The sequence below is a fragment of the Perognathus longimembris genome, chromosome 18 (assembly GCF_023159225.1).
Source record: "Perognathus longimembris pacificus isolate PPM17 chromosome 18, ASM2315922v1, whole genome shotgun sequence".
NCBI classification, from domain to species: domain Eukaryota; kingdom Metazoa; phylum Chordata; class Mammalia; order Rodentia; family Heteromyidae; genus Perognathus; species Perognathus longimembris.
The window spans coordinates 12,459,239-12,485,858 of record NC_063178.1 but is presented as its reverse complement, the minus strand read 5'-3'; the positions used below and the strand labels follow the sequence as shown (position 1 = coordinate 12,485,858).

The 26,620-nt window shown below is 43.9% G+C and overlaps 1 protein-coding gene across 1 annotated transcript; it reads right to left on the bottom strand.

The window, feature by feature from the left end:
* Window positions 1-10,433: 10,433 nt before the first annotated feature.
* Window positions 10,434-23,893, bottom strand: Meig1 (meiosis/spermiogenesis associated 1). The gene is made up of 3 exons (XM_048367561.1): window positions 23,737-23,893; window positions 17,246-17,412; window positions 10,434-10,787 (listed from the first exon to the last, which is right to left on the bottom strand). The coding sequence occupies exons 2-3, from the start codon at window positions 17,381-17,383 to the stop codon at window positions 10,659-10,661; spliced, it is 267 nt and encodes an 88-aa protein (XP_048223518.1). The 5' UTR covers window positions 17,384-17,412; window positions 23,737-23,893; the 3' UTR covers window positions 10,434-10,658.
* Between the last annotated feature and the right edge of the window lie 2,727 nt (window positions 23,894-26,620).

Below are 26,620 nucleotides of genomic sequence, written 5' to 3'. Positions count from 1 at the left end.
TCAATTGTGATTCTCAGAATTGTTCCTGAGAGCACAGGCTATCCCTCAGGCAACACTTTTTATGTAGCAGAAAGACTTGGGTACATAGAGACAGTTCAAAGAAGAGAAGGTTTTCCCATTTGCTCCTGGAGCGTCACCTGAACAATAATAATGGCTTTGAGCCATCATTAATTCTCAGTAGGTTTGTTCATTTTGCTAAGTAATGAGATGTTTGCTGATTCTGTGAGGGAGTATTTTCTTCTAGGGGATCATTTTAATGCAGAAACTGACACAGTATTGGTGGACAGTAGACCCGGAAGACAAGCTCCAGCTGGATGGTCTAGGAGACTCTTCGCTCTTGACACCCTAATATATCCCAGCCATTTGCTATGTGAGTTGTTTTTGGTCACTGTGATGAGTAGCTAAGGAAAACAACCTGAAGGAGGAAGGTTTTATTCTGGTTCACAGTTTTAGAGGTTTTAGTATGTGGAAACTGGTCTCACATTTCTGGGCCTATGGGAAAGCCATGCATCATGGTAGAAATCTATGATGGGGTAGTTATTCACCTGTGGCAGCTAGGAAACAGTATAGAGAAGGAGAAGGTGGCAAGATTCATCATTCCAGCTGGGTGCCAGTGACTTACATCTGAAATCTGAGCTACTCAGAAGGCTGAGATATGAGGATCATGGTTCAAAGCCAGCCTGAGCAGGAAAATCCATGAGACTCATACTTATCTCCCATGAACCACCAGAAAAACAGGAAATGGTGCTGTGGCTCAAAGTAGTACAGCATTAGCCTTGAGTGAAAGAGCTCAGGGACAGTGCCCAGACCCTGAGTTCAAGCCCCATGACTGAAAAATAAAACCCAAATATTTATCTTTCCAATCTGCTCTCCAACTAGACCCTGCCTCTTATTTTTTTAACACCTCTCAATAAGTCCACTTTATTATAAATCCATCAAGGGATTAATTAGTTAGTTAGGTTAGAGCTCTCAGGCTCCATTTACTTCCTAAAAACCCATCCTCTGTAGGCCAAGACCCCCTATTCACAAGTATGTGGAGAGACATTCCATATTCAGACTTTAACATGTGCTGAGGAGAGAGTGGGAATGAAAAGGAGGGCTGACTTCTGTAGCTCCTTTTAGCCATGGACTCAATAGAATTTGTAACTTATTAGGTCTGGAGAGTATGGAGAAAGGGGAGAGAAGGGTTATTCCTACTCTTTTTGGTTGGGCTTCCAGGAACATATGGGTGTTATTCACTGAAATAAAAAGGTCAGAGGAGGGACCGGTTTAAAGAAAGGCGTTGAATGTGTACAGCTTGGCGTACTTGGGATGCCTTAAGAAAGATCCCTAGACACGAGGCCCTAGGTTCGATTCCCCAGCACCACCACATATACAGAAAACGGCCAGAAGCGGCGCTGTGGCTCAAGAGGCAGAGTGCTAGCCTTGAGCGGGAAGAAGCCAGGGACAGTGCTCAGGCCCTGAGTCCAAGGCCCAGGACTGGCCAAAAAAAAAAAAAAAAAAAAAAGAAAGAAAGATCCCTAGAAAGTTGTGGGCCATGGGGCTCTGAGCTTGGAGAGTGGAAAGAGATTTGGGGATTGTCTACATCTAGGAGAAGCAGAAGACAAGGTATGTCCTGGAAATGTTCCCCTTACAATTGAGTAGAATTCTTTCTGGAAGAAATTCCATCTCTTATTGTTGTATTTGTGCCCGCTGCTATTCTGAGTTTGGGAGTCTGCCCACTTTCTGTAGAAGGGCGCTCTGAAAATCAGTGCATTTCAGGTTGAGTAAAAATAAAATGGGCTGGCAGAGAGCACGAAGCATCACTATATCAAAGGACAAGACGTATAACGCTTAAAGCTTAAAGCTCCTATTGGCTTTATTCTCAACTCTAGAATTGGGAAACACTTCATTGCTCAAACAGAATAAGTATTCTAATAGGCTAAACAAAAGATTGGTTTTGTACACAGAGTAGGACTGAAAAATTATATGAACAAAAAACCAAAAGCAAAACCAAATCCACAAAAAGAAAATCTGTCATTGAACCTTACTCTCTTTCTAAAGCAAGGACCATGAAGAAAAACAACTGCCTTTCCAATGCAAGATTATTAACAGACATGCCTTTCAAATGAGGACTCAAATATAAGGAACTGCATTATGAGGCCAACTGAAACTGACCTACTAAGTTTAGTTTAAGCCCATGTTCATAATTTCAGCACTTGGGAGGTTGAAATGAGGTAGCTCATGATTTCAGGGTCGGTTTGAATTAAAAAAGAAAAAGAAATCCAGGGCTAGGAATGTGGCTTAGTGGTAGAGTGCTTGTCTAGCTTGCACGAAGCCCTGGGTTTGATTCTTCAGTACCACATAAACAGAAATGGCTGGAAGTAGAGCTGTGGCTCAAGTGGTAGAGTGCTAGCCTTGAACAAAAGAAGCTCAGGGACAGTGACCAGGCCCTGAGTTCAAGCCCCAGGACTGGCAAAACAAAACAAAACAAAAGTCATTGACTGCACAATCCTATACAGGGAGATATTTAAAAACTCCCCATTGTCCAGGAGCTGTGATTTCACCATCAACATGGAAAAATGTTTGTAGGAGTTCGGGTTCATGAGGGTGCTAATGCGTAAAGCTCTAAAACCCAAAAGGTCATCATCACTCTCAGGCAGGCATTCTCGGTAGAGTTTTTAACACATTCTGGTCTTTTCTCCAAAAAAGAAAAACAAAAAACCTCTCCCACTACTTCTTAGCTAAGACTCAACACCACAGGGTTCATCGGGCAGAATTCCGGGCTTTGCTTGGCCAATCCAGAGGCCAGCCCTCATCTGTGCCTATTTCTGAGCCAAAGAGGCTGACAAACAAGTGCACAAAAGTAAAAAGCACAGCTTTTGGAGTCCGGGTCGAGATTACACCCTGGTTGGGTGGAAAGAAGCTAAAGTATGCAATTAATGTGATTAAGGCGCTTTCCTTTTACCTTGTCTTCTAACTTCCTTGTGTATGACTCCAGGTTGCTCCTTGCAGTTTCTGCTTTGGATCCACTGACAGGGGGGTCCTGACACGTGTTTCTGTTCCTCTTTCACTGGGTCTCTTCCTCAGGGACCTACTTAAGCACTGGCTGTGGCCTGAGGGGGCGTGGCCGCAGCCTACTTGGTCCCAAAGCCTGGCCCCAGTCACCCAGAAGCTTGGAGTGTGGGCAGGGCCCCGGCTGCTGCTGCTATTGGTCCTGCTGGAAATGCTGAGACCACGGTGGAGCTCAAGCTGAAATCCCCAACCCCTTCCTACTCCCTTCCCATTGGACTTCCTCATGGATGGCTGGGTACCTGGGGCCATCAACACCCCTGCTCTTTCCTGTCACGCAGGAGGAACCAAAGTACCCAGTCTCCCCAGGCCAGAGGGGGAAGTTTCATCTGTTGGGAGGTGAATGAGCCCCCCTGGGAAGTGACAGAAGACTTTGATGGGGAGTTAGCCCAGCGACATCCTCCCGTGCAACCCTGGAAGGAGGCTCTTCAAACATCCAGTCCCCCATCTGAGGTAAAGGGAAGGACATAACCATCCCCAACCTTCCCACACAGTGAGACCACAGGAGGGTGTTCTTAGGAGAGGCTCAGAAAAGCACAATGTCTAGGTGCATTTAATCATCCCAATTAATAAATGAAAACAAGAGGGTTTTCTTTTTCTTTCGGGCTGTATTTTTCTTGCTTTTTGTTCTGTATGTCTGTGTAAGGGGAGGCAATGAGGAGGAGGGACAAAGGGTGAGTACATGCCGCAGGGGTACTCACTGGACATTATGTTGAAAATGAACTCAACGACTGACTGACTTGTAGGTAGGGCTGGGAAGGCAAAACTGAGAGCCAGGGGTGCCACTGTGCAAAAGAAATGTACTCTTTACCTGACTTCGGTAACTGTAGCCCCCTTTATAATAATAGTCTTTTCTTTGTTTTTAAGAAAGAAAAGCCTGGAAAAAGACAATGGCTACTTTTCTCCATATGAGACCTTGATAAAGGTAGAGGTGGGACCATAGCATGACTGACTCAGGAGAGCCTAGATCCGTCCTCTGTTTTCTGCTTAAGGGCTTGGCTCGCTCCCCTGAGCGACTCTTGTTCTCAGGAATGAAGGGGGAAGTTTCTCTGTCCAGATATTACAGGAAACAGATGTCTGGTTTCAAATGCAAATGCCCAAATTATAGTTACTTTTGATTCCCAGAACAGGTGATTGGGACAGCTTTCATGACACAATTGAGAATTGGGGCTATATATGCATAAAGTCAAAATAGGTGCTTCTCTAAATTCACTCACGACCTGAGAAACATATTGAGCCTCTGGTGTGAGTTAAAGAGGGAAATAGAGGTGGTTTTCGAATCCCACCTACCCAAATTCAATGAAAGCACCTTAGAGACACTCAACAAAGGGGTTGTCCTTGGGGTGCTTACCCAGAAACATGGGAGCCATCCGCAACCTGGGGTCTATTTGTTTAAATTCTTGGACTCCTTCGTTAGGATGGCCTAAGTGTAGCCAGTCAGGGACAGCTACAGCTCTACTAGCTGAGGAGAGGCAGGGGGGAATAAAACCCCAAAACATCCTTGAGGGAAAATGAAGTAGCACCGCTCACCATGTTGGGACCATCCTAAACCTGAGGGCAGAATCACCCAATGGTAAGTGTTTATCTTTGCTCTTAATCATTCTGTGTTGCACTTTTACTACTTGGGCTCAGGGTCTCTAAGACTGACCTATCCTTTAAATATATGGCCATTATGTTTGGGTATTACTTTCAGGAAAGAATGCACTCTGCCTTGAAAACAGGAATATGCCCTGGCACAAATGCTGACCTTTGGAGAGGCACTTTTGATAGGCACTTTTTGTCAGGTAGGGGCCGTTCTTCTAAGTATTTGCTTGTCCAAGATACACATCTTTATATATTTATTTGCCAGTCCTGGGGCTTGAATCCTGGACCTGGGCACTGTCTCTGCTTCCTCTGTCATGTATCTGCTCCTGCCCCAGGCTTTGTCCTTTGTCCTGGGTTCACCCACACCCAATCTCTGAAGCAACCCACTAAATCTTCTCTTGCCTGGTAAAGGCTGAGATGATACTGTTGAACAATGGGGAGATAGAGGAGGAATTTGAGCAATAGGCTATTCTGATTAAAGTATATTTACATGGGAAATACTACCTCAAAAATCCCTTAATATAGTTAATATGCATTTGTCACTTTTTAAATGAAGGACAGAAAAGCAAAACAGAATCTATTGGGGGATGGGACCATTGTGATTCCCCAGAGACATAACTTGTAATTTAAGAGTAATTAATAACATTAAATAAAATCCTGTCCAAATTAGGTTAGGTTGGTTTTTAGAGGATCATGACTTCCAGGTTTTCAAGTATATCTAATCCTCAGTTCTAGAGGTGATATCTTAGCTCCGTGGTGGGAGGTTTCTGATGTGAAGACCTAACTCTTGTCTCTCTGGTTCCTCGGTCATCCATCTGCTCCTGCCATAATGCTCAAGATGAAATGTTGAGCTATTCATTCTTTGTAGACATGCCTGACAATGCCTCAATGAACATTAAATATCCGTCCTAGGATCCAGGACCAAGGGTGGCAATAAGGGCATAATTGTGACACAGATTACAAAGCTGTATTTGTCCCTGAGGCTCTGGAGCTGGGGTTAAGTATTCATAAAGTACTATTAAATATTATTGTTAGCATTTCCCTGTCCTCAGGTCCTCAGCTCCTCCCACAAGCCCCCAGATCCACCCATACCTAATGAGCCACTCCAACTCACTACCTACCTACTTCCCCTTTACCCCCAGAGGGAAGCTGCCACCTGGATAAGGTGCAGACTCGTGTAGCTCCCTCTCCCATGGGAACTATGGTCCCACTAATAAACCTCCTTATGAACCTTCTTCTCCTGTCTGAAATTATCTCTGCATGGTCCTCTGGGATGGCCGGGACATATCCTTTCAATTATTAGATCAGTGTTAATAATCCTCTTGTAAAAACCTCTTTTAATGCTTTTGTTTGTTTTTATTTATTTTGGCCAGTCCTGGGTCTTGAACTATGGGCCTGGGCATTGTCCTCAAACTTCTTTTTGCTCAAGGCTAGCACTCTACCACTTGAGCCATAGTACCATGTTGGGGCTCACGCGTTTCCCCTGACCCACAGGAGAGGCGCAGGAGCGTGCCCCGCGGAAGAACTGAGAAAAGGTGTGAGCCTCGAAAACACCCACTCCGAGCCCCCCTTATGTTTAAGGCAGGACACAGGCTACACAGGTGATTCGGGGAGAAGGAGTGCAAACATCCAACGTATATGTCGGGCTCAGGTCGCCTTCCCTGGCGTGGGGATCAAGGCTCGGCTACGTTTCTCACCACCCCCTTTCTCACCCTCTCTCCTGGTCACCCGGCCCGCAGGTAGCCAGGATGGGGCGGGGGAGTCAGTACTGACCTTACATGCGTGCGGCCTACCGAGAACGCTTATCCACCTCCTTACCGGTAAAGAAAGCCAGGCATAGGCGAGTCTCGGAGAAGCTTCAAGAGCAATCTGATTTATTAAGGCGAGGGTAAAGGGAAGTGATAGGAAGGGAAAGGCGATCGGCCAGGACGCTGATAGGCTGAGAGCTATCACATGATCCCCGCTTGAGCTAACAACGTCACTCGAAAGCGCCTCGCCAGGGAGAGACAGGGAGGTTCCGGACCCGAGAACCGTAGCCTGCTTCCGCATTCCCCTAGGGCTGGGGGGAAGGGCGTCAAGTCCCCCATCAAGTCCAAAGGCTGGATCCCAACAGTATTTAATCTGGGATTGGACTTATATAGCAGTAATGACCGGCAGGAAGGGGAGGGATTTGGAGCTAGGCATGGCGATAGGCTGCTTAGGCTGTCCTTCACAGGTGATGTCATGGGATTTCCCCTAAGGGCGGAAGTCACGACCCCCAGGTTCCGGCTTTTTGTGTTTATGTGGTATTGAGGAATCGAACCCAGGGCTTCATGAAAGCTAGGCAAACACTGCCACTAAGCCACATTCCTAGCCCTGAGTTCCCTTAAATAAGCTAAGATATGAAGGGTCTTTTCTTGTCTACTTTTTGACTTTTATCATTAGGCATTGCTTTTCATCATTAGTGGCTGAACTGGTAACATGCAAAGAGGCAGTGCCCCAGGAAGCAGTGTGTGTGTGTGTGTGTGTGTGTGTGTGTGTGTGTGTGTGTGTGTGTGTGTTGAGGTGGGGGGAGCAGCAGCTATTCCAGCTGCAGTTGAGAGGCAGCAGAGCCAGCAGTGGTGGTGGTGGTGGTAGTGGCCACAGTGGAAAAGCTGGCCATGGAGGTCGCTCTGACATAGTAAGGACGGTCAGGAGTGCTGTGACTAACCCTTGCTGTCAAGCAGTGAGGATCCTGATATCCAAGGCCCAAAAGCTTTGATGCTTGGGGCGCTAGGGTGGAGGGTCCCAGCACCCAACACTCATGCAACGCTTGTAACATTAAAGGACACTGCTTCCTGCCACTCAGTAAGGATGACAAAAGCCAAGGATGACAAGGGCCTGGGAGAGCTAGAGGAACATCTCCAACCTGTGCTGACTCCCATGCAGGTTGAACAGAAGGACCCAGCCAGCTGATCAGTAGTAGTTGCGTTGACGCTCTCTCTTGATTTATAGAAATCAAGAATCAATGGCAATGGTTTTCAACCACGACTGATGTTTACAAATATTAATATTCCTGGGAGGACCATTGCTCCTACTGTTAAAATGAAAACCCAATGGCTATGTAACCCGATCCCTGAGATTATGGTTTAGGAGGAGTGGGATAGGTAGAAGCTCACTGTGGTATTTCTAAAGTACATTCAGGTTTGAGTACAGATTCTTGAGAACTACAGATCTTTGGGGAATCCCAGGAAAGGAGTTGTTTTTTGTTGCTTTTTGTCTTTTTTTTTTTCCAGGCGTGGGGCTTGGACTCAGGGCCTGAGCACTGTCCCTGGCCTGTGTTTGCTCAAGGCTAGCACTCTACCACTTGAGCCACAGCGCCACTTTTGTCTTTTTCTGTTTATGTGGTGCTGGGGAATCGAACCTAGGGCTTCATGCATGCTAGGCAAGCACTCTACCAATAAGCCACATTCCCAGCCCCAGGAAAATACTATTTAAAAAATATTTTATTATTATTAACATGTTCCACAGAGGAGTGACTGTTTCTTATGTTGGGTAATGAGTATATCTTTTGGACAGTGTCACCTCTTCCTTCACTCTCTCAGTATTCCCCTCCTGTCTCTGCCCATCAGTTACATAGTTCATTTTCCACATAATGTCTATTGAGTGGCATGCCTGTATTTGTTCGTCCTTTCTCCATTTATGTGCTGTCCTTGACCTCCCCAAAAGAAAGAACAAAAAATAAAAATAAAAATAAAAGAATACCAACACCAACCAAAAAAAACTCTTTTCCATTCTTGAATTTGTTTCAATAAAGAGTATTTTAAATGTTCAGAGGCATTGCATTATTAAGCCTTTGGGTTCCTTTACTCTACTCCTCCTTTAGTCTGTTTATGTGTGAATACCTAGAGTAAGTTATCAAGCCCCAGTGTATTTTAGATCTAGCTTCCACATATGGGAGAAAATGTGTGCTGTTTGTTTCTCTGAACTTGGCTTATCTTACGATCGTTCTAGGTCCATCCCCCTGTAAATGACATCCTCTTATTCTTTCCAAAGAATGTGTAAAATTCCATTGTGTATAAATACATGTTTTGGATCTGCAGGGCATCTGGGTTGTTTCCATAATTAGACTATTATGAAGTGAGCCAATGAACACAGATATGCAAGTCTCCTGACTTATGGTGTCCTGACTTGTGATGTCTGGCTAGATGCCCAAGAGTAATATGGCTGGATCATGGGGAAGCTCTATGCTATTTTTTTTGAGGAACTTCCAAACCACCATCTAGAATGGTTGTACTAGTTTATGTTTCTACCAAGAGTACAATAGGGCTTCTCTTTTCCACACATCCTCCCAACATTTATTGTTGTTCAAATTCTCAATGTTGGACAGTCTAACTAGGGTGAGATGGAATCTCAAAGTTGTTTTGAATTGCATTTTCCTTTATGGCCAGTGATGTTGAGCATTTCCTTATGTGTTTATTTGCCATTCTTCTTAAGAAGGTGATTTCTTTATTATTAAATATTTTTATTGTTAGTATAAAGGTGATGTACAGAGGGATCACCATTTCATATGTCAGGTAAGGGGTACATTTCTTTTTGGACAACATCACCCCTTCTTTGCTCTCTCCCAGTTTTTCCCTCTCATCCCCATCCACAAGTTGTAGAGTTCATTTTTTAACATGGTGTCTACTCAGTACTGCTGCATTTGTTCACTTTTTGTCCCTCCATTTCTGTGTCTCTCTTACACACTCCCTCCAAAGCCAGATAAAGGAACAAACAAATCAAAAAAGAAAAGAAAAATAAAACTCTGGTTTCCATTTCCTAGAGTTCATTCAGTAAGTATTATTTTATATGATCAGAAACCTGGAAGCATTGAGCCTTCATGTTCCTCCCCCAAGAATATCCTCCTTTGGTCTCACTATGTGTGAATGCTTAGAGTCCTGTTTATCATATCCAGGTGTATTTAAAATTTTTTTTTTTGCCAGTCCTGCGGCTTGAACTCAGGCCCCAGGCACTGTCCCGAAGCTTCTTTTGTTCAAGGTTAGCACTCCATCATTTGAGCCACAGCACTACTTACAGCTTTTTCTGTGTATGTGGTACTGATTAATCAAACCTCAGGGCTTCATGCATGCTAGGCAAGTACTCTACCACTAAGCCACATTCTAAGCCCCAGGTGTATTTTAGATCTAGCTTCCTCATATGAGAGAAAACAAGCGGAGAAGGTGATTTCTTAAGGCCTAAAGGTTGCCAATGCCTTGCTTGGCTCATGAACAGTGGACTACTTACTTGCATAGTGATGTCAGACAAGGTAAGGTAAGGAGGTGGTCTCAGACATTAATCCTGGGACAAGTCTTCAGTGCAAGGAGGTTGGTGAATCAGGAGGGAAACAATCAGGAGGCAGGAGGGCAGGCCAGACAGGCAGGACAAACAGGCACACACAGAATACGCTATCCTCTGCAGGAGGCCCAAGTCTCAAGCTCTACTAGGAAACTCAGAAAGCTAGCCGAAGACACTCCTCAGTTAGCATGCTACTGGAGAAATTAAGCACCTATGCCCTGTCTGTCTAATTATTCACTGACAATTGCTGGGTGGGCTGCTCCAAGGTAGGCATTACTCTTGGTATTTCAGCTCTGTCACGGAAGAGGCAAAAAGGATTCCACAGACAAGGAAAGCTCTCAGGCTGCACTGATAGTTCAAAGTGAGGTTCTCTTGGGTAAAGGCGAGGAGGGGTGTTGGGGGGAGCATGACCTGTATAAGAAAATACATCACTAGCCTTACCACTGTGATGGCTTCAAACGGACTCATTTCTCTCAAAGCACAATGGTTTAAGCAGTCAGAAATATTAGGGCCAAGAAGGGTACACCTTTAATATATCTGCAGCTATATTTCTGAACAGGATAGGATAATTAGTAGAAGCCAAGTTTCCTGGCTTTTGTGTTTCAAATCCATGAAGATCTGCCAATAAAAATCACAATACTGTGAATTGTTCTGGAAAGTGACGTTGACATGCTGCAGAATGGAAGCCACAGAGTCTTCAAGCATCACCAAGTGATACAAAGGAGAGGTCAGTAAGCATAAATCTTCACTTTGTGCACCTCCTTGTCATCACACTCCCGCTGCTTGTTGTAGTAATAGAAAGTATTGTCCCTCCTCTGGAGTTTCTTCACATATCCTGTCTCTGGCCAGCGGTCTACCTGCACAATCAGGAACAAAAATATAAACACAGTAATGCCAATATTATCTTATTTCCCATTTCACTATCAAATAGTTAAAAGCACAATTGTCATTTAAAAAATTAAACTATCACCCAGTGCTGGTGGCTCATGCCTGTAATCCTAGCTACTCAGGAGGATGAGATCTGCGGATCGAGGTTCAAAGCCAGCCCTGGCAGGAAAGTCCATGAGACTTTTTATCTCCAATTAACCACCAGAAAACCAGAAGTAGTGCTGTGGCTCAAGTGGTAGAGCACTAGCCTTGAGCTGAAGAGCTCAGGGACAGCGCCCAGGACCAGAATTCAAGGCCCACAATTGACAAACAACAACAACAGAAACTTAACTTGCAATCCAGACTCTAGAACTGGTCTAGGGCTTCTCGAGAGAGCCTGCTTTGTAGATCTAAATTTCTACACTGTGACCAAGGTAACCCAGCACTCCAAACAGAAATAAGGCCTCCCTAATGGGAATCTGCTTTTGTCTCATAACACTATGTTGCTCCCAAGGCTCACTAACCACCCTCCCTGCAGACTCCCCTAATTCAGGGAAACCTCACCCCTGACCTAATCTGAAAGTGCAGGGCTGTCGGCATCAGAAAACCCCAACCTGTGATTTATAAAAACCTTAAACGTCCCCCCCCCCCACTCCTGTGTCTCTGACTCTGCTCAGTGTTACAAGTAGTCCCTCTGCAGCCATGACTAAAGCCTGTTGCGATCTGTTGAGATCTCTACCTTCCTTCTGTCCTTTCGTCCATTTCATCTTTCCCTAACACTCCCTCAGGAGAAAATAGCAGCCCGGGCTAGGCCCAGGCCTCAGGATAAAAGCAACTACTGCAAATGATGGAGATTAGGCAGGGGCTATAGCAAGTGGCTGTGCAAAACATATCTAAAGGTTCCCAAGTTCAAGTTCACCTAGAAGTCCCTTTTTTTTTTTTTTTTTTCATTTTCTTGGTTGTGGGGCTGGAACTCAGGGCCTAGACCCTATTACTGAGCTTTTTTTTTTGTTCTACTGCTCTACCACTTTGAGCCACAGCTCCACTTCCAGTTTTCTGGTAGTTAATAGGATATGAGAGTCTCATGGATTTTACTGCCTCAGCTGGCTTTGAATTGCAACTCTCAGATCTCAGCCTCTTGAGTAGCTTGGATTACAGGTCTGAGTCACCAGTGCCTGCCTTGATGTCCACCATTTTTACGAGGCAAGCACTGTTGTTGTTTTGGTTTTTTGGCCACTCCTGGGCCTTGAACTCAGAGCCTGAGCATTGTCCCCGGCTTCTTTTTGCTCAAGGCTAGCACTCTGCCACTTGAGCCACAGCGCCACTTCTGGCCGTTTTCTATATATGTGGTGCTGAGGAATCGAACCCAGGGCTTCATGTATATGAGACGAGCACTCTACCAATAGGCCATATTCTCAGCCCCAGATGTCCACCATTTTTAATAGAAATTTGAGGTCATGAGTACAAAGTCCTCAGCAATCTTTCCTTGCCCCCACAGTCCTTTCTTACATTATCATGCTTCTCTTGTTTTTGGTAGTGGGGTGTGTGTGTGCAGTACTGGGGATTGAAAGTGGAGCCTTGCACTTGCTAGGATGGTCTTCTTATTGCTTGAGCCACACCTCCAGCCCCTTTTCACATTGCTTTGGTGGGCTCTTGCTTATGCCTAGGCTCACTGGGCTGCAGTCCTTCTACCTGTGCTTCCCAGTGCTGCTGGGAATAATGCCAGCGTGTCTATTGCGCAGCTCCTCAGAGCTGTGATAACAAGCACACCACCACATCCCATCAGATTGAAATGGAGTCTCATAAACTTTTTGATGGGGCTGGATTTAACTGCCATTCCCCAAACTCTGCCTCCCAAACAGGAGGATTCTAGCCTTTGAGAGCCACCACACCCTGCTACGTTTCTTTTTATTTCTTTTTATTTATTTATTTCTTTATTTTTGCCAGTCCTGGGCCTTGGACTCAGGGCCTGAGCACTGTCCCTGGCTTCTCTTTGCTCAAGGCTAGCACTCTGCCACTTGAGCCACAGCGCCACTTATGGCCATTTTCTATATATGTGGTGCTGGGGAATCGAACCCAGGGCTTCATGTATACGAGTCAAGCACTCTTGCCACTAGGCCATATTCCCAGCCCCCTACGTTTCTTTTTAAAAGCCCTCTTTGTCACCCCTACTTTCTTCTTTGACTTTAATTTGAATTTTTTTTTTCCTCTTTACAAATTCAAAGGTAAGCATTCCTGGTTAGGTTAATGTGTTTTTGTTGCTGGAAAAAAAAAAAAAAGTTCCTTCTGGATCTTGCGGGATGCACTGCATCTCTGTCAAATTCCCATCATCCCACTTTTAGAAAACCAAACCTTGCTTATCCTATTCTCCAACATTATTCACACAGAAAGCCCTTCTCTTTCATGTCCCACACATGTGATTCTCAGCTTTCCGTTGGAAGAAAAGAGGACTACCATGTCTTTTATTTCCTACTAATGCTTTCTGCTTGTTTTTTTGATACAGGATATCACTATGCTGCTCAGGTTGGCCTTGAACTTGCTGTGAACCCCAGACAGGCTCTGAATGAGAGATCCTCTTCCACTGTGAATGCTACAATTACAAGTATGCATAACTATGCCTGGTTTTTTGCATTTTTTGGTCTGATTCATTTATCATACATAAAATGAACAGCATTTCTGACAGGCTTAGTTGCATCTGTGACATTTACTTTATAGCAACACAGGAAACCATTCTAGAAAGGTCATGTTTCCTTTGTGTTTCAGCAGGGAAAGAAGGTATTCTTAAGACAGTTACAAGTCTCAAAGATTAGTGTGTGTGTGTACACACACAGGTGCAGCGCTGGAGCTTGAGCTCAGGGCCTGGGCACTGTCCCAGAGCTTTTTCAACCACACAGCTCTATTTCCAGCTTTTATTCTCATGGACTTTCCTGCCAGGCTAGCTTTGAACTTTGCTCAAGTGGAATATCAGGTGAGAGCCATTGGAACCCAGCTCAAGAATATCTTGCTCAATAAATAATAAACAGTGTACCATGTCTTTCCAGCTAGACTGGACCTGTGCTCATGGTTTCCAGACATTTTTTCTTTTTTTATGCCCATTGACATCTTTTTGGTTTTTTTTCTTGGTTTAAATTTTTTCTTTTGGGCTGGGAATATGGCCTAGTGGCAAGAGAGCTTGCCTCGTATACATGAAGCCCTGGGTTCGATTCCCCAGTACCACATATATGGAAAACGGCCAGAAGTGGCGCTGTGACTCAAGTGGCAGAGTGCTAGCCTTGAGCAAAAGGAAGCCAGGGATAGTGCTCAGACCCTGAGTCCAAGGCCCAGGACTGGCAAAAAAAAAAAACCACAAAAAAACAAAATCAATTTTTTCTTTTGTGCCAGTCCTGGGGCTTGAACTCAGGGCCTATGTGGAGCACCTGAGCTTTTGTGCTCAGAAGCTAGTACTCAATCACTTCAGCCATAGCTCTTCTCTGGCACCTTAGTACTTAGAGGTAAGAGTCTCTCTCATGGGCTTGTCTGCCTAGGCTGCCTTCAAATCACACACCTCAGATCTTGGCCTCCTGGGTAGCTAAGATTATAGGTGTGCGCTACTGGTGCCAAGCTCTTCTTACTGGCTTTGCACTTCCTTGTTGCTGTTTTGTCTGGACCTTCCTTCTGTGATGCAACGGAGTGGTTTAGCTCTTGACTTCTGCTCAGGTGGTGGGGTTGGCAGGTTCTAACAGCACCCAGGAGAGTGTGTGCTCTCCCATCAGTAAGGAGAATGGTGTCCCTCTACCCCTCACCCCACTGCACATGGAAAGGAACACTCCAATCTCGGGCAAGCCTTCAGCTAGCATCTGATTTGTCTTTCAAGTGCACCGCATCTGCTCTGAGGAACACGAAGCCTCTTCTGAGGACCAATCCCACAGAGAAGTCATTTTGTCTTCCTCTGAAATTTGCTTTGCTTTTCCATTTTTCATTCTGTGGTAGTACTGTGGTTCACATTCACTGACTTACAATAGCTAGGATGTGGCTCTGTCATTTGAGTGGTTTTTACTGTTTGGGGGATGGGGCTTCATAGTTCTCCCTGTTTATGGCGTGAGTTTCCTATTTCTGCTTCCCAAGCAGCTGGGATGACAGACACATGCTACCACACCCGGCTATTAGTTAAGATGGAGCTTCACTAACTTTTTTCATGTGGGCTGGCCTTATATTGTGATCCTTCTGATCTACACCTACTAAGTAGCTGGGATTACAGCTGTACACCATGGCACCCAGTATTAAATTCTTTTCCTTAAAGCACCATACTTTGACTAGCATATGGCTTCATTGTTCTGATAGTTACTTACTTTGTACTCTAAGATAGTTAGTTAGTGCTCATTAATGAAATCATTGGTCGTTGACTAATTTTGACATTATTTAGTCAATGCTATTTTACAGTGAGGAAATGCAAGTAGGCCCAGCTAGAAGAGGTAGAGTCAGGATACAAACACTGAACCCCTGGACTCTAAAAACCTATTCTTTTGGCCCTGGCTTTCCACATGGCTGCTGTTATTTTGCCAGTCCTAGGGCTTGTGCTGGTCACCGAGCTGTTCTGCTCAAGGTGCATGATCTACCACTTGAGCCACAGCTCTGCTTCCAGGTTTTTTTTGTGCTTAACTGGACATGAGTCTCATGGACTTTCCCACCCAGGCTGGCTTCAAGCCTCAATCTTCATTTCCTAGCCTCCTGAGTATAGGATTACAGGTATGAGCCACTGGCATCTGGCAACTGTTTTTGCTCACGTTAGTCTAGATCATGACCCTCCTTATGATTCCTGTGTAGTTAGGATGAAAGACCTGCACCTAGTGTGTTTTACTGGTTGAGATGTAGATTCCCCGAAGTTCATTTTCCTGGGCTCCCCTGTAGCTAAGATTACAAATGTGAGCCACCACACCTGTCTTGGCATCCCAATCTTAAGGTATTAAAAATATTCTTGAATGGCATTAAAATAATAATGCTTGTGCTTTTCTTATTTAAAAGACTGGGAGAGTAATAAGCACTCTTTTGGTAATGAGGTCTGAGTAAGATGTCAGTTGTTATGAGAAGGCAGGTACATTAAAATGTTATCAAATCTTCATTTGATCACTATGTGCACATACACATTCATACTAGGGCTTGAACACAGGGCATGGCTTGGTTTTTTCACTCACAGTCAGTGCTCTATCACCTAAGCCATACCTCCGGTTATTTATCAGTATTTTGTATGTGGGAACCAGAACTGGGGGTGGTGGTGAGTCAGTACATGGGTGCTGTCCCTTAGTTTTTTCATTGTTTTTCTTTAAAAAAAATTTTTTTTTTCAGGTCAGAATGTCAAGGACTTTTCTGCTGGGGGCTTCAAACCTCAAACCTCAGGTCTCAGCCTCCTGACTCCTTAGGATTACATGTGCGAGCCCCTAGGACCCAGCTGTAACAGTGTCTGCTCATAAAACATAAATTAAAACATAATTGAATCCCTCTGTAATTCATGGGTGAACTCATAGGAAGGAAATAAGAGTTACCAAAAAATGTGATACCTGATTATGACATTATCTGAGGGACACCATTAATGGCTCATTGATACAAGAGCTCAGTCACTCAATAAAAGCCGAGAGAATTCTGAATGAGCCAAAGCTGCCTGGCAAACCATCTCACAGGGCCCAGTCTCTCCTGAATGAGAGTTTCACAATTCTCTTCAGATATTTTTTAGTAGTTTGGTTTTATGTTTGCTTGTTTGGGCAGCACTAGGCTTGTTAGGCAAGCCAAACGAATCCATCCGGTTTTTAAATTTATTCCTAGAGTGGTATGGACTGGAATCCTCCTATTTCTGACTCCCTATGCCACTAGGATGGCAGGAGGGTGCCACCATGCCAGCCTCCATACTTCCACTGCACAGTATGCGACACCATGCCTACTGGCTGAGGGAAGAGTGACACACATTTTTTCCTGTTTATACTAAGCCTCAAACTGTGATCTCCTGATCTATAGCTCCCAGGCAGGATTATAAATTCAAGGTACTGAGCCCGGTGTTGTTGTTTTTGTTACTGTTATTATGTACTTGTACAAAGGGATTACCAGTGTGTAAGTAGGGCTATGAGTACAATGCGTCGTCACCCCTTTCTTTGGCTCTTCCATTTTCTTTGTTTTTTTTAAAAAACATATATAGATATGCTTTAAGATATATCTATACCTATGTATATTACTACCTAATAAACTCTTTTTTTTTTTTTGCCAGTTCTGGGGCTTGAACTCAGGGCCTGGGAACTTCTTTTGTTCAAGGTTAGCACTCTACCACTTGAGCCACAGCACCACTTCTGGCTTTTTCTGTTTATGTGGTACTGAGGAATTGAACCCAGGGCTTCATGCATGCTAGGCAAGCTCTCTACCACTAAGCCACACTCCCAGCCACAAACTTATTTCGAATTCAGGTTTACAGAGGCATACATCTTACCATAGAAACTTGTTTCACTTGTTTATATTCAATTTCATCTCGATAGCCTGCTTGCTGAAATCTGTAGAGATTTTCTATCTCTTCTGACCATTTTTTAGCACGACTTATTGATTTTGGTTTCACATCCGAACTAGCCATTGCTAGAGTGGCCTTATTACCAGTTTTTCCTGAAAGATGTTAAAACAACATTAATAGATAATAACAATTTTCAACATGATATTTACAATGAATCCCAGTAACTTTATTAAAATGTTAACACTCAGTTTCAAGATTCTTACTTGGAACAATAAACAAAATAAGGACTCTCAAACCCTAAAAGATACGCAGAGAACTACTTATTTCTATTGTTTGTAGGTCATGGGGCTTGAACTCAGGGTCTGAGCACTGTCCCTGAACTTTTGTGCTCAAGTACTCTACCACTTTGAGCCACAGCCCATTTCTTTTTTTATTTTTTATTTTTCTATTTATTGTCAAAGTGATGTACAGAGAGGTTACAGTTTCATATATTAGGTCTTGGGTACACTTCTTGTACTGTTTGTTACCTCCTCCCTCATTCCTCCCTCCCCCATCCCCGTTTCCCTCTCCCCCCATGAGTTGTTCAGGTGGTTTACACCAAATTGTTTTGCAAATATTGCTTTTGGAGTCGTTTGTCTTTTTATCCTTTGTCTCTCGATTTTGATATTCTCTTTCACTTCCCTAGTTCTAATACCAGTATATACTGTTTCCAATGTATTCAGATAAGATACAGTGATAGTGCAGGTAAAACCACAGGAAGGGGATACAAAAGGATCATCAACAATAGAAGCTACGGTTTCACATGGCATGTTGAAAGTAATAACAACCGTGATATAAGTTTTTCCATTACATGGAGTTCATTTCACTTAGCATCATCTTATGCATTCATAAGGGCTTAGCTATTAGGCTCTTGTGATCCTCTGCTGTGACTAGCCTAAACCTGTGCTAATTATTTCCTATGAGGGAAACCATAAAGTCCATGTTTCTTTGGGTCTGGCTCACTTCAGTTAGTATAATTTTTCCAAGTCCTTCCATTTCCTTACGAATGGGGCAATGTCATTCTTTCTGATAGAGGCATAAAATTCCATTGTGTATATGTACCACATTTTCCTGATCCATTTGTCTACTGAAGGGCATCTGGGTTGGTTCCATATTTTAGCTATGACAAATTGTGCTGTGATGAACATTGCTGTGCTGGTGGCTTTAGTGTGTTCTTGTTAAACACACTATTTTCCTTTTGTTTTTTCTTTTTTTGCCAGTCCTGGGCCTTGGACTCAGGGCCTGAGCACTGTCCCTGGCTTCTTTTTGCTCAAGGCTAGCACTCTGCCACTTGAGTCACAGCGCCACTTCTGGCCGTTTTCTATATATGTGGTGCTTGGGAATCGAACCCAGGGCTTCATGTATACAAGGCAAGCACTCTTGCCACTAGGCCATATTCCCAGCCCCCACCCACAGCCCATTTCTATGGAGAACTATTTATCTTTTTTTCAATTGGTCGTGGTGCGCTTGAACTCAGGGCCTGGGTGCTGTCCCAGAGCTTTTGTGCTCAAGGCTAGCACTCTATCACTTTGAGCCACAGCTCCACTTCCACAGAAATTGTTTCTTCACCAAATAAAACTGCATTTGGAGTTATAGAGTAATGCCCTTAGGAGTGGGGAACCTTTTTCTCCCAAAGGCCATCTGGATACTTATAACACCACTTGAGAGCTAAACAAAATCATCTATAAGCAGAGGGCCATGGGCAGCCAGCAAGAGGCATCCCGGTTGGTCCCATCGTGTACTAGGCCATTCTTCCTGCCTTATATGTCCCTTAAGCTGATGTTCCTCATCCATCCAGACCTAAATCAAACCAGAATATACCAGTTCTCATGTCCTCAAAATAGGTGCGTGTTTCTGAAGACTCAATTTTTTTCCATCTTTATACATACTTGCGATGTATTTCAAGACTATTCTGCCTCCATCTTTCTTTTTCCCTTTTCCCCATCCCCTGAAACACCCTAATAGAATCATTTTATGTATTTATCTATAACACACACACATACATGTGTATATCTATGCATGTATACATTATACATGCCCTTGCATATTCTGTAGATGGTCCAAAGGTCGCACCACTATTCCATTTGATTACATGCACTATTCTTCTTCCTTTTTCCTTATGAAGGATATGTAGGTTCAGTCTTCTTGTTTTCTTTCCTTTCTTGATTGTGGGAAGTTATGGTCACTTCTCTTGTTAATTTCTTGGAGATATCTCAGTCACTGCAATCCAGTTATTGGATCACTGAGGCACTGATCCTGTGAGAGTTGAATGTGGGAAGAGCAAGGTCCCTGGCGGCATGGCTGTCATAACACAGAGGTCACTGCTTTTAAACAATGTAGGTCATGGACGGTCTTGAGCCTTCAAATACTCATGTCTAGTTCAGGTTACTTGTCCATTCACACAAAATCTGTAGCCTTTTTTTTCTTTCCAGTTCTGGAGATGGAAGCCAGACAAGCAGTTCACCATTGAGCTATACCCCTTACCCTCTAGTTTTTTAAAGATGTAATCTGGCACTTGTCTTTTTAGTTGCTTACTTCATTACCCCCAAAACATGCCATTTAGCAGAAATAAATTATTACCATGATTCCCTAAGACCACTTTTTCTATAAAAATACATATAATAAAAATAATAATAAATTATATATGTACACACACACACACACACACACACACACACACACATTTGTCAGTCATGAGGCTTCAACTCAGTGCCTGGGTGCTATCCCTGAGCGCTTTTGCTCAAGGCTAGTACTCTACTACTTTGAGCCACAACACTACTTCCAGTTTTCTGGTGCTTAAGTGGAGATGAGAGTCTCACAGACTTTCCTGCCCAGGCTGCCTTTGAACAGCAATCCTCAGATCTCAGCCTCCTGAGTAGCTAGGATTATAGGTGTGAGCCACCAGTGCTTGACTTAAAATATCTTTCTGTTGGTCAAATACACCAAAAGCAGACTTCATAAAGTAGTTCCTATTAAGGAATTAATATTTTGTTAAAATTTTTCAATGATGACAAATGCTCTTAAGACAAAAATGTCAAGAAACACACTGTACAAGAAAGACAAAGCAAAATAATCATTGCATAAATTATAAAAATACAGCTTTAACATTATGCAAACATCAATCCAAACATATAATGGCTCATGGTAGATGTGAGAAGTTTAATAAAAAAAATCTCATAATAAACACTTTTACAAGATTAATGAATTTAGTTGTTTCTGGATTTAATAGAGGGATAAGTAGAAAAAAGAGAAATGGCAGAATGCTGGATTTCAGGAAAATATTTCATCAGTATAAAAGATGAGTTTAAAATTTGTTTAACTAAACCAAGTGCTGGTGGCTCATGCCTGTAATCCTATCTACTCAAGTGGGTGATCTCTGAGGATTTTGGTTCAAAACCAGTCCATGCAGAAAAGGCCAAGACTCATCTCCAAAAGCTGGAGTTGTGGCTCAAGTGATAGAGTGCTAGCCTTGAGCACAAAAGCTCAGGGACAGTGCCCAGACCTTGAGTTCAGCCCCACGGCTGGTACACCTACACACAAAAAGGTTTCTTCTTTAATTAATAAAAAATGTGGACAACCAGGAGACTAAGAGTGACTTGTTTTGTTTTTGTTTTTGCCAGTCCTGGGTCTTGAACTCAGGGCCTGAGCACTGTCCCTGGCTTCTTTTTGCTCAAGGCTAGTACTCTACCACTTGAGCCACAGTGTCACTTCTGGACTTTTCCATATATATGGTGCTGAGGAATTAAACCCAGGGCTTCACGTATGCGGGGCAAGGACTCTACCACTAGGCCATATTCCCAGCCTTTGTTTTAATATACACATAAATACTGATGGGATCTTTTCTATGAAAAAATGAGCTGGCCTAATTCTCCTTTCCTTCCTCTAGATATTTGATAAATTTATTTAACACTCTGGGGTTACATTATACTCGGAACCCATACCCCTCACAGTTGTTTCCACTTAGTTCCATACTTAATTTCAATGAGACCATTTGAGTCATAGAGCTTCTATCTAATCAAAGTAGCAACTACATAAATAGATTAGTAGTGCTGCCACTCTGTTTTCCATTGTACTTGTATGTTGATCAGCCCAGAGAAAAGTAAGGTTTTCAACTTCGGAACATCACTTATTGATTAGCACTCAGGCTTATGTTGCATTTCAAGGCAATTCATCATTATAGGATTGTATAAATGCACGTAAAATCTGGAACACCTGACATGTTTCAGTAGCGGTGCCTTAATTCCATTCATTTTAATGAGATGTTCATTGCATCACTAATGTATAATATCCAGCTATGACCAACAAATAAGTTGAAATTGTGGTAGAGCCTGATAATTCATTCACATAAGCAGAGAGATCCAAATTACATGTAAAACATACAAGTAACACAAAATACGGCACAAATAAACCTGAAAAAGTGTACATTTTATGTCTTAAGAATTTGCAAAGTCAGCCTTGCTTTTATATGAATGTAATAGCTACACTGCTTATAGTACTTTTATAGTTAAAGTATATTAGTGTATTTTTAAAAGTAGTAATACAATCTTAATTTATGTTCCTCAATCCACTTTTTTTCTGCTGGTTCTAGGGCTTTAACTCATAGCTTGAGTGCTGTCTCTGAACACTCAGGCTGAAGGTTAGCACTCTTCCACTTGAGCTACAGCTCCATTTCTGTTTTTTTAGTCATTAATTGGAGCAAAGAGTCTCATAGACTTCCCTGCTGGCTTTGAATTGCCATCCTTACATATCAACCTGCTGAGTAGCTAGGATTTCAAGCATAAGTCACCCCTAGCTTTCCCCTATCACTCTTAGGATTGACCTTTGTATGTCTGTATGTGAGGGTGGTACTGGGGACTGAACTCAGGGCCTCTATAGTTAAGTACTCTACCACTTGGGCCATATCCCAGCACTTTTTTTCTTTTTAACTTCACCACTGTTTTTCAGATATAACCTGGCTTTTGCTCAGGACAAGCCTCAGATCATGAGCCTCCAATCCTTACTTCCCAAGTAGTTACATGTACAGGTGTATGCTACCACAAGCTTATTTTTTCAGTAGGGCCTCAATTCTTCCATCTCCCTGCCCCGTGTAGCTGGGAATAAAGGCATATGCCATTATGCCCAACAAAATGCTACACTTAATAGAAGAGCAGAAAATGTACTCCATTCAATTTTGTCAGCAAAAATACACATCTTTCAAATACTAGCAGACGTTTGGAAGTTTTGTACCTAAAGAGATGATGAACATAAATGTTACATAAGAGGAACCTTTGGGTCTACTGCAAGTAAGCTATCTGTCTCTCTTGGTTTGACTACTGTGAAAACAAGATGAAACTCATGAAGTTCTCTGAAGAAGTAAAATCTGGGTTGAAGACCTTACAGACTGACACGGTAGAATCTGGTGATTGTACAGAGAAGAAATGTTACAGAGCAGGAGCCAAATCATCTTGGGTTATCTTTAGTTTCTTGACAAGCCATTGACTAACAACCTTTATATTAGAAATATATTTGTGATGAGGGAAAACTTTTGGGATGTACTGTTAAAGATCACCCAAAAGTTGAAGAGGTTATAACATCTGGAATCTACAGAGGAAATTTCCCTGCTTACTTTAAACCATCCCCCTGATGTCTCTACCATTGTATTTTGCAAGTATGTTGACTCATGATTTTGTTTGTAAGACTATAAAAGTTTAGGTAACTTCAGCCGCAAGCAAAAGTTTCAGGATAATCTCATTCCATGTTTCTGGGCCGTGGGAACTAGTATCTTTGTATTCTGTTGGCTATATCTTGTATCAACAAATTCAAATTAGCAAAAATCGGCTTAACGGTCCTAGATTAAACAACTCAGTGGTTCTGGGAAAACACAGTGGCATTCCTGAATCTGCTTTCAAACGGAATGATTTCTTTGCTAAGTATGCTGCCCCTCCCCCCTCCCCAAAAGAACTAGTTAGAATTGTAATGCTAAGTTGAATCCCCAACAAACAAGTGGTGCTACCTTGTGCTTCTAGTTTGTGGAAGATGAATTTTATGACGCATCATTAAGATTTATAATAGGGTGCTGCTGAGGACACACCCGCCAATCTGAAGTGTCTGACAATGTAAAGTTGCTCCAGACTCCTCTGAGGCAGCCAGCCCGCTCACCCAGGAGCGCCGGCCTCCCTGATCTTCCCCGTGTTTCCTCCATTTCACTATTTCCGCTCCTAAGGGTCAGCAAGGGCAGGGTGGCCACCTTTAAATTACCATGTAATCCTTGGGCCACAAGGTAACACGCCCGGGCCTGTGGCTGCCCTGTCTAAAGCACACACTGGGTGGACTTGGACTCTGTCCCAATGTCATCAAGTGTTTTAAGGCCGAAGTGGCCCCCCCAGAGGCCCCTGCGATCCATGGGCACGCCTTTTTGGTGGGGTGTGTGGAGAAGGGCCCACAGGCAGCACGCTTACCTAGGTCCCTTAATCACGGCTGGACGTTTATTTTCTTCAGAAGTCACCGAGTGGGTGTTTGTGAGGTGTACTGGGTACCAGAAGGGGCGTGGGGTGGGCCAGGGAAATCAAGGGAGACTGGGCCTCGAACTCAGGAAGGGCCAAGAAAAAAACCTACCCCAAAACCACTCCCAGGTGGACAGGGGTCCTCGGAGGCTCGACGGCGCGGCGGGCGGAAGGGGCGGGGCTTCCGGGCGGGCCCCGCCTAGTCTCCCAGCGAGGTCGGTCCGCCCCACCCGCCGGGTCCCGTTCTTGGTGGTTACTCCGGCCTAGCCCGACTCATAGGCGAACGCTGCGCGGCTCGCCTTCCCCACCTGGGCCAGAAACAGCACGACGGTTATGGACACTGCGACCCTCACGTCTCCTAGCAACACCGTCGCGCCCCGCCCTACCGCCACGCTCATCTACGTCCCGCCCACTTGCGTGCGCGTCTCAGCCCCCTCTCATAGGTCCGTGCGCGTGCGCATGCGCCAGGGCTAGGTCGGCTGGCTAGAGGGCCCCTGGGGTCGTTTGCACAGGCTAAGTCCAGGGCGCCGATGGAGGGGGCACATTGTTATTGACTGCTCTTGTCTCTCCCTATGAAAGACAACAAAAGAGCATTTGATAGAAATTTGATAGCATCTGATAGAAATTTCTGGTTTGTGAAGGTTAAATAGTGAAGTTGATGCTGTCACCCCTCCCTAGGCACTATATTCCCTGCCAAGGCCCACTTTGATGGAATGTGGCTAGGAATGTAGGTTTGGGGCAGATCAGGTGGGGTTACCTGTTTCCATAACAGAAAGCCCACAAGGTAGAAGTTGCACACCTGTCCTGGAGTTGATGTCACCCCTGCCTGACCCTTGCCTTTCTGATTAATGACTTGGTTTTTAAAAAATGTGTAACCAGCTTGTATAAAACCCAGGGTTTCTTCTTCCTCCGGATCCAAACTTTTTTCTGGCACTGGTTGGGGTGGCCAGCAGTCAATTCATTTATGCTCTCTAAAAAGTGGTCTTGATCTTTGCTGGTCTGCTTGCCTTAACAGTAGACCAACTCACAGGGCCTGACAACCAGTAAACCAACTGTTAGAATATATTAGACTTTGCCAAAAACCACGCAGACATCCAGGTACAAAACAACAAAGGAAAGGTTTATTGCTAGGTGGTCTTGGAGGCAGGGACCTTGGTGTGGAAGTTAGGACCAGGGGCTTTATCATGTGGGGGCTAGGATTTATGATTGCTGCCCAAGTGGTAGATAAGAGGGGGGGGGGGGGTCCTGCAACTGCCCAGGCCAGAAGGTCACGCTGAGATGATCTTGTTGCCGTATAGGGTTGTAATTTCCCTAAAGGAATGCCATCTCAAGGTAAATGGGTGGAGGCGGAGACTGATTTTTTACTGTCCTCCGTAAATGGGCCTAGTGTTGCTGAGGAAAGAAGCATGTTATGCTATGGGAGAAGAGGCTGTTGGACTTACACCAACAATAAATAGCATCTGCAGCTTTGTTTGTGTAACGGCATCTCCATTATTAGACCTAAATGCCATTAACTTTAGTGAAAAGTGATCTGAATCAGGAAATGTATTTTGAACCTGGAGCCATCAGGATTTGGCAGCTGAAGGGAGAAAAAGACAGCAGAGTCCTGGGCTCACCAGAACCAATAGTTAAAATTTTAAAATGTTTAAGAATCACTTGTTAAACACAAGACATTCTTACAAATCACATAACCTAATAAAATGAGTCAAAACAAATACTAAAAATGAAAAAAGACATTCATTTATAGCTCCAAATCGATTTCCTCAGTCCAGATCTTTCTGTGACTTGTATATGCATGCATATTCAAGCTCTGCTGCATTTGCTTACCCTCCCTCCCTCCATTCGTGCCTTCCCTATTGCCCTCCTCCCCCAAACATTTTTTTCTGAGGAGCAGTTTCTCTTGCTGTTTGTTTGGTGCAGGGGAAAGGTTTGGGGGAAGGTGTTTTTTTGTACAACCAAGTGCAACGCACAGATGTGAGCTCACAGTGGTGGCTCATGTCTGTAATCCTAGCTTCTCAGGAGGATGAGTTCTTAGGATCATGGTTCAAAGCCAGCCCTGGCAGGAAAGTTTGTATGTCTCTTATTGCCAGTTAAGCCAGAAGTGGAAATGTGGCTCAGGTAGTAGCCAAAAAAAAAAAAAAAATACTATAAGGGACAGTGCTTAGATCCTGACTTCAGAAATGGCAAAAAAAAATTACTATTATCTCTGCTAGAATACAAATTCCACAAACACAGGGATTTTTATCTGCTTCATTCAGTACTGTGTCTGTTGGGAAAATGGAGGAGGACGGAAAAGGAATAGGCCAGGCAAGCACTGTTTATTGAGGAATAGCGAGGGGCACAGACCTTCCCGCGGGACTGGAGGTTGTGCGAGGGAGTGAATTTCGGACCAGACTTATATGGGGTCTGAGCAAGGAGGCAGGTTAATGCAAGCGCCACTAGGTCTAGGAAGTTAGGCCTTTCCATTTGGCCCACAAAGGGTTCTTTACAGGTTGGCCTAGGTGAGGTGTCCTGCCTGCCTATCAAAGCAGGTTCCATGTTGAGGTTTTGCCTGGTGCCTGCATATCAAAGCAGGTTTGTATATTGAAGTTTCTGCCTGGTGTCTGTATGGGCCAGAGGCAATAGGGTGCGGGTCAGTCCTTCAGTGTCTTTAGTTTCCAGTACAGTGTCTGATATGCAAAGAGGATTTGTGACTACTGGTTACACGGTTGGCTTGGAACCACAGTCCTCAGATCTCAGCCTCCTGACTGGCTAGGATTACAGGTGCAAGCCACAGGAGCCTGGCTTGGTGAATGTTAACACTTTAATACACCTTAAATATTACTTCATTATTAATAAA

Coding starts and splice junctions, on each gene's coding strand:
- Meig1 (XM_048367561.1), bottom strand. CDS start 17,383: ATGGCTAGTTCGGATGTGAAACCAAAATCAATAAGTCGTGCTAAAAAA. Junction 10,788..17,245: donor AAGTGAAACAAGTTTCTATG/GTAAGATGTATG, acceptor CTGATTGTGCAG/GTAGACCGCTGGCCAGAGAC.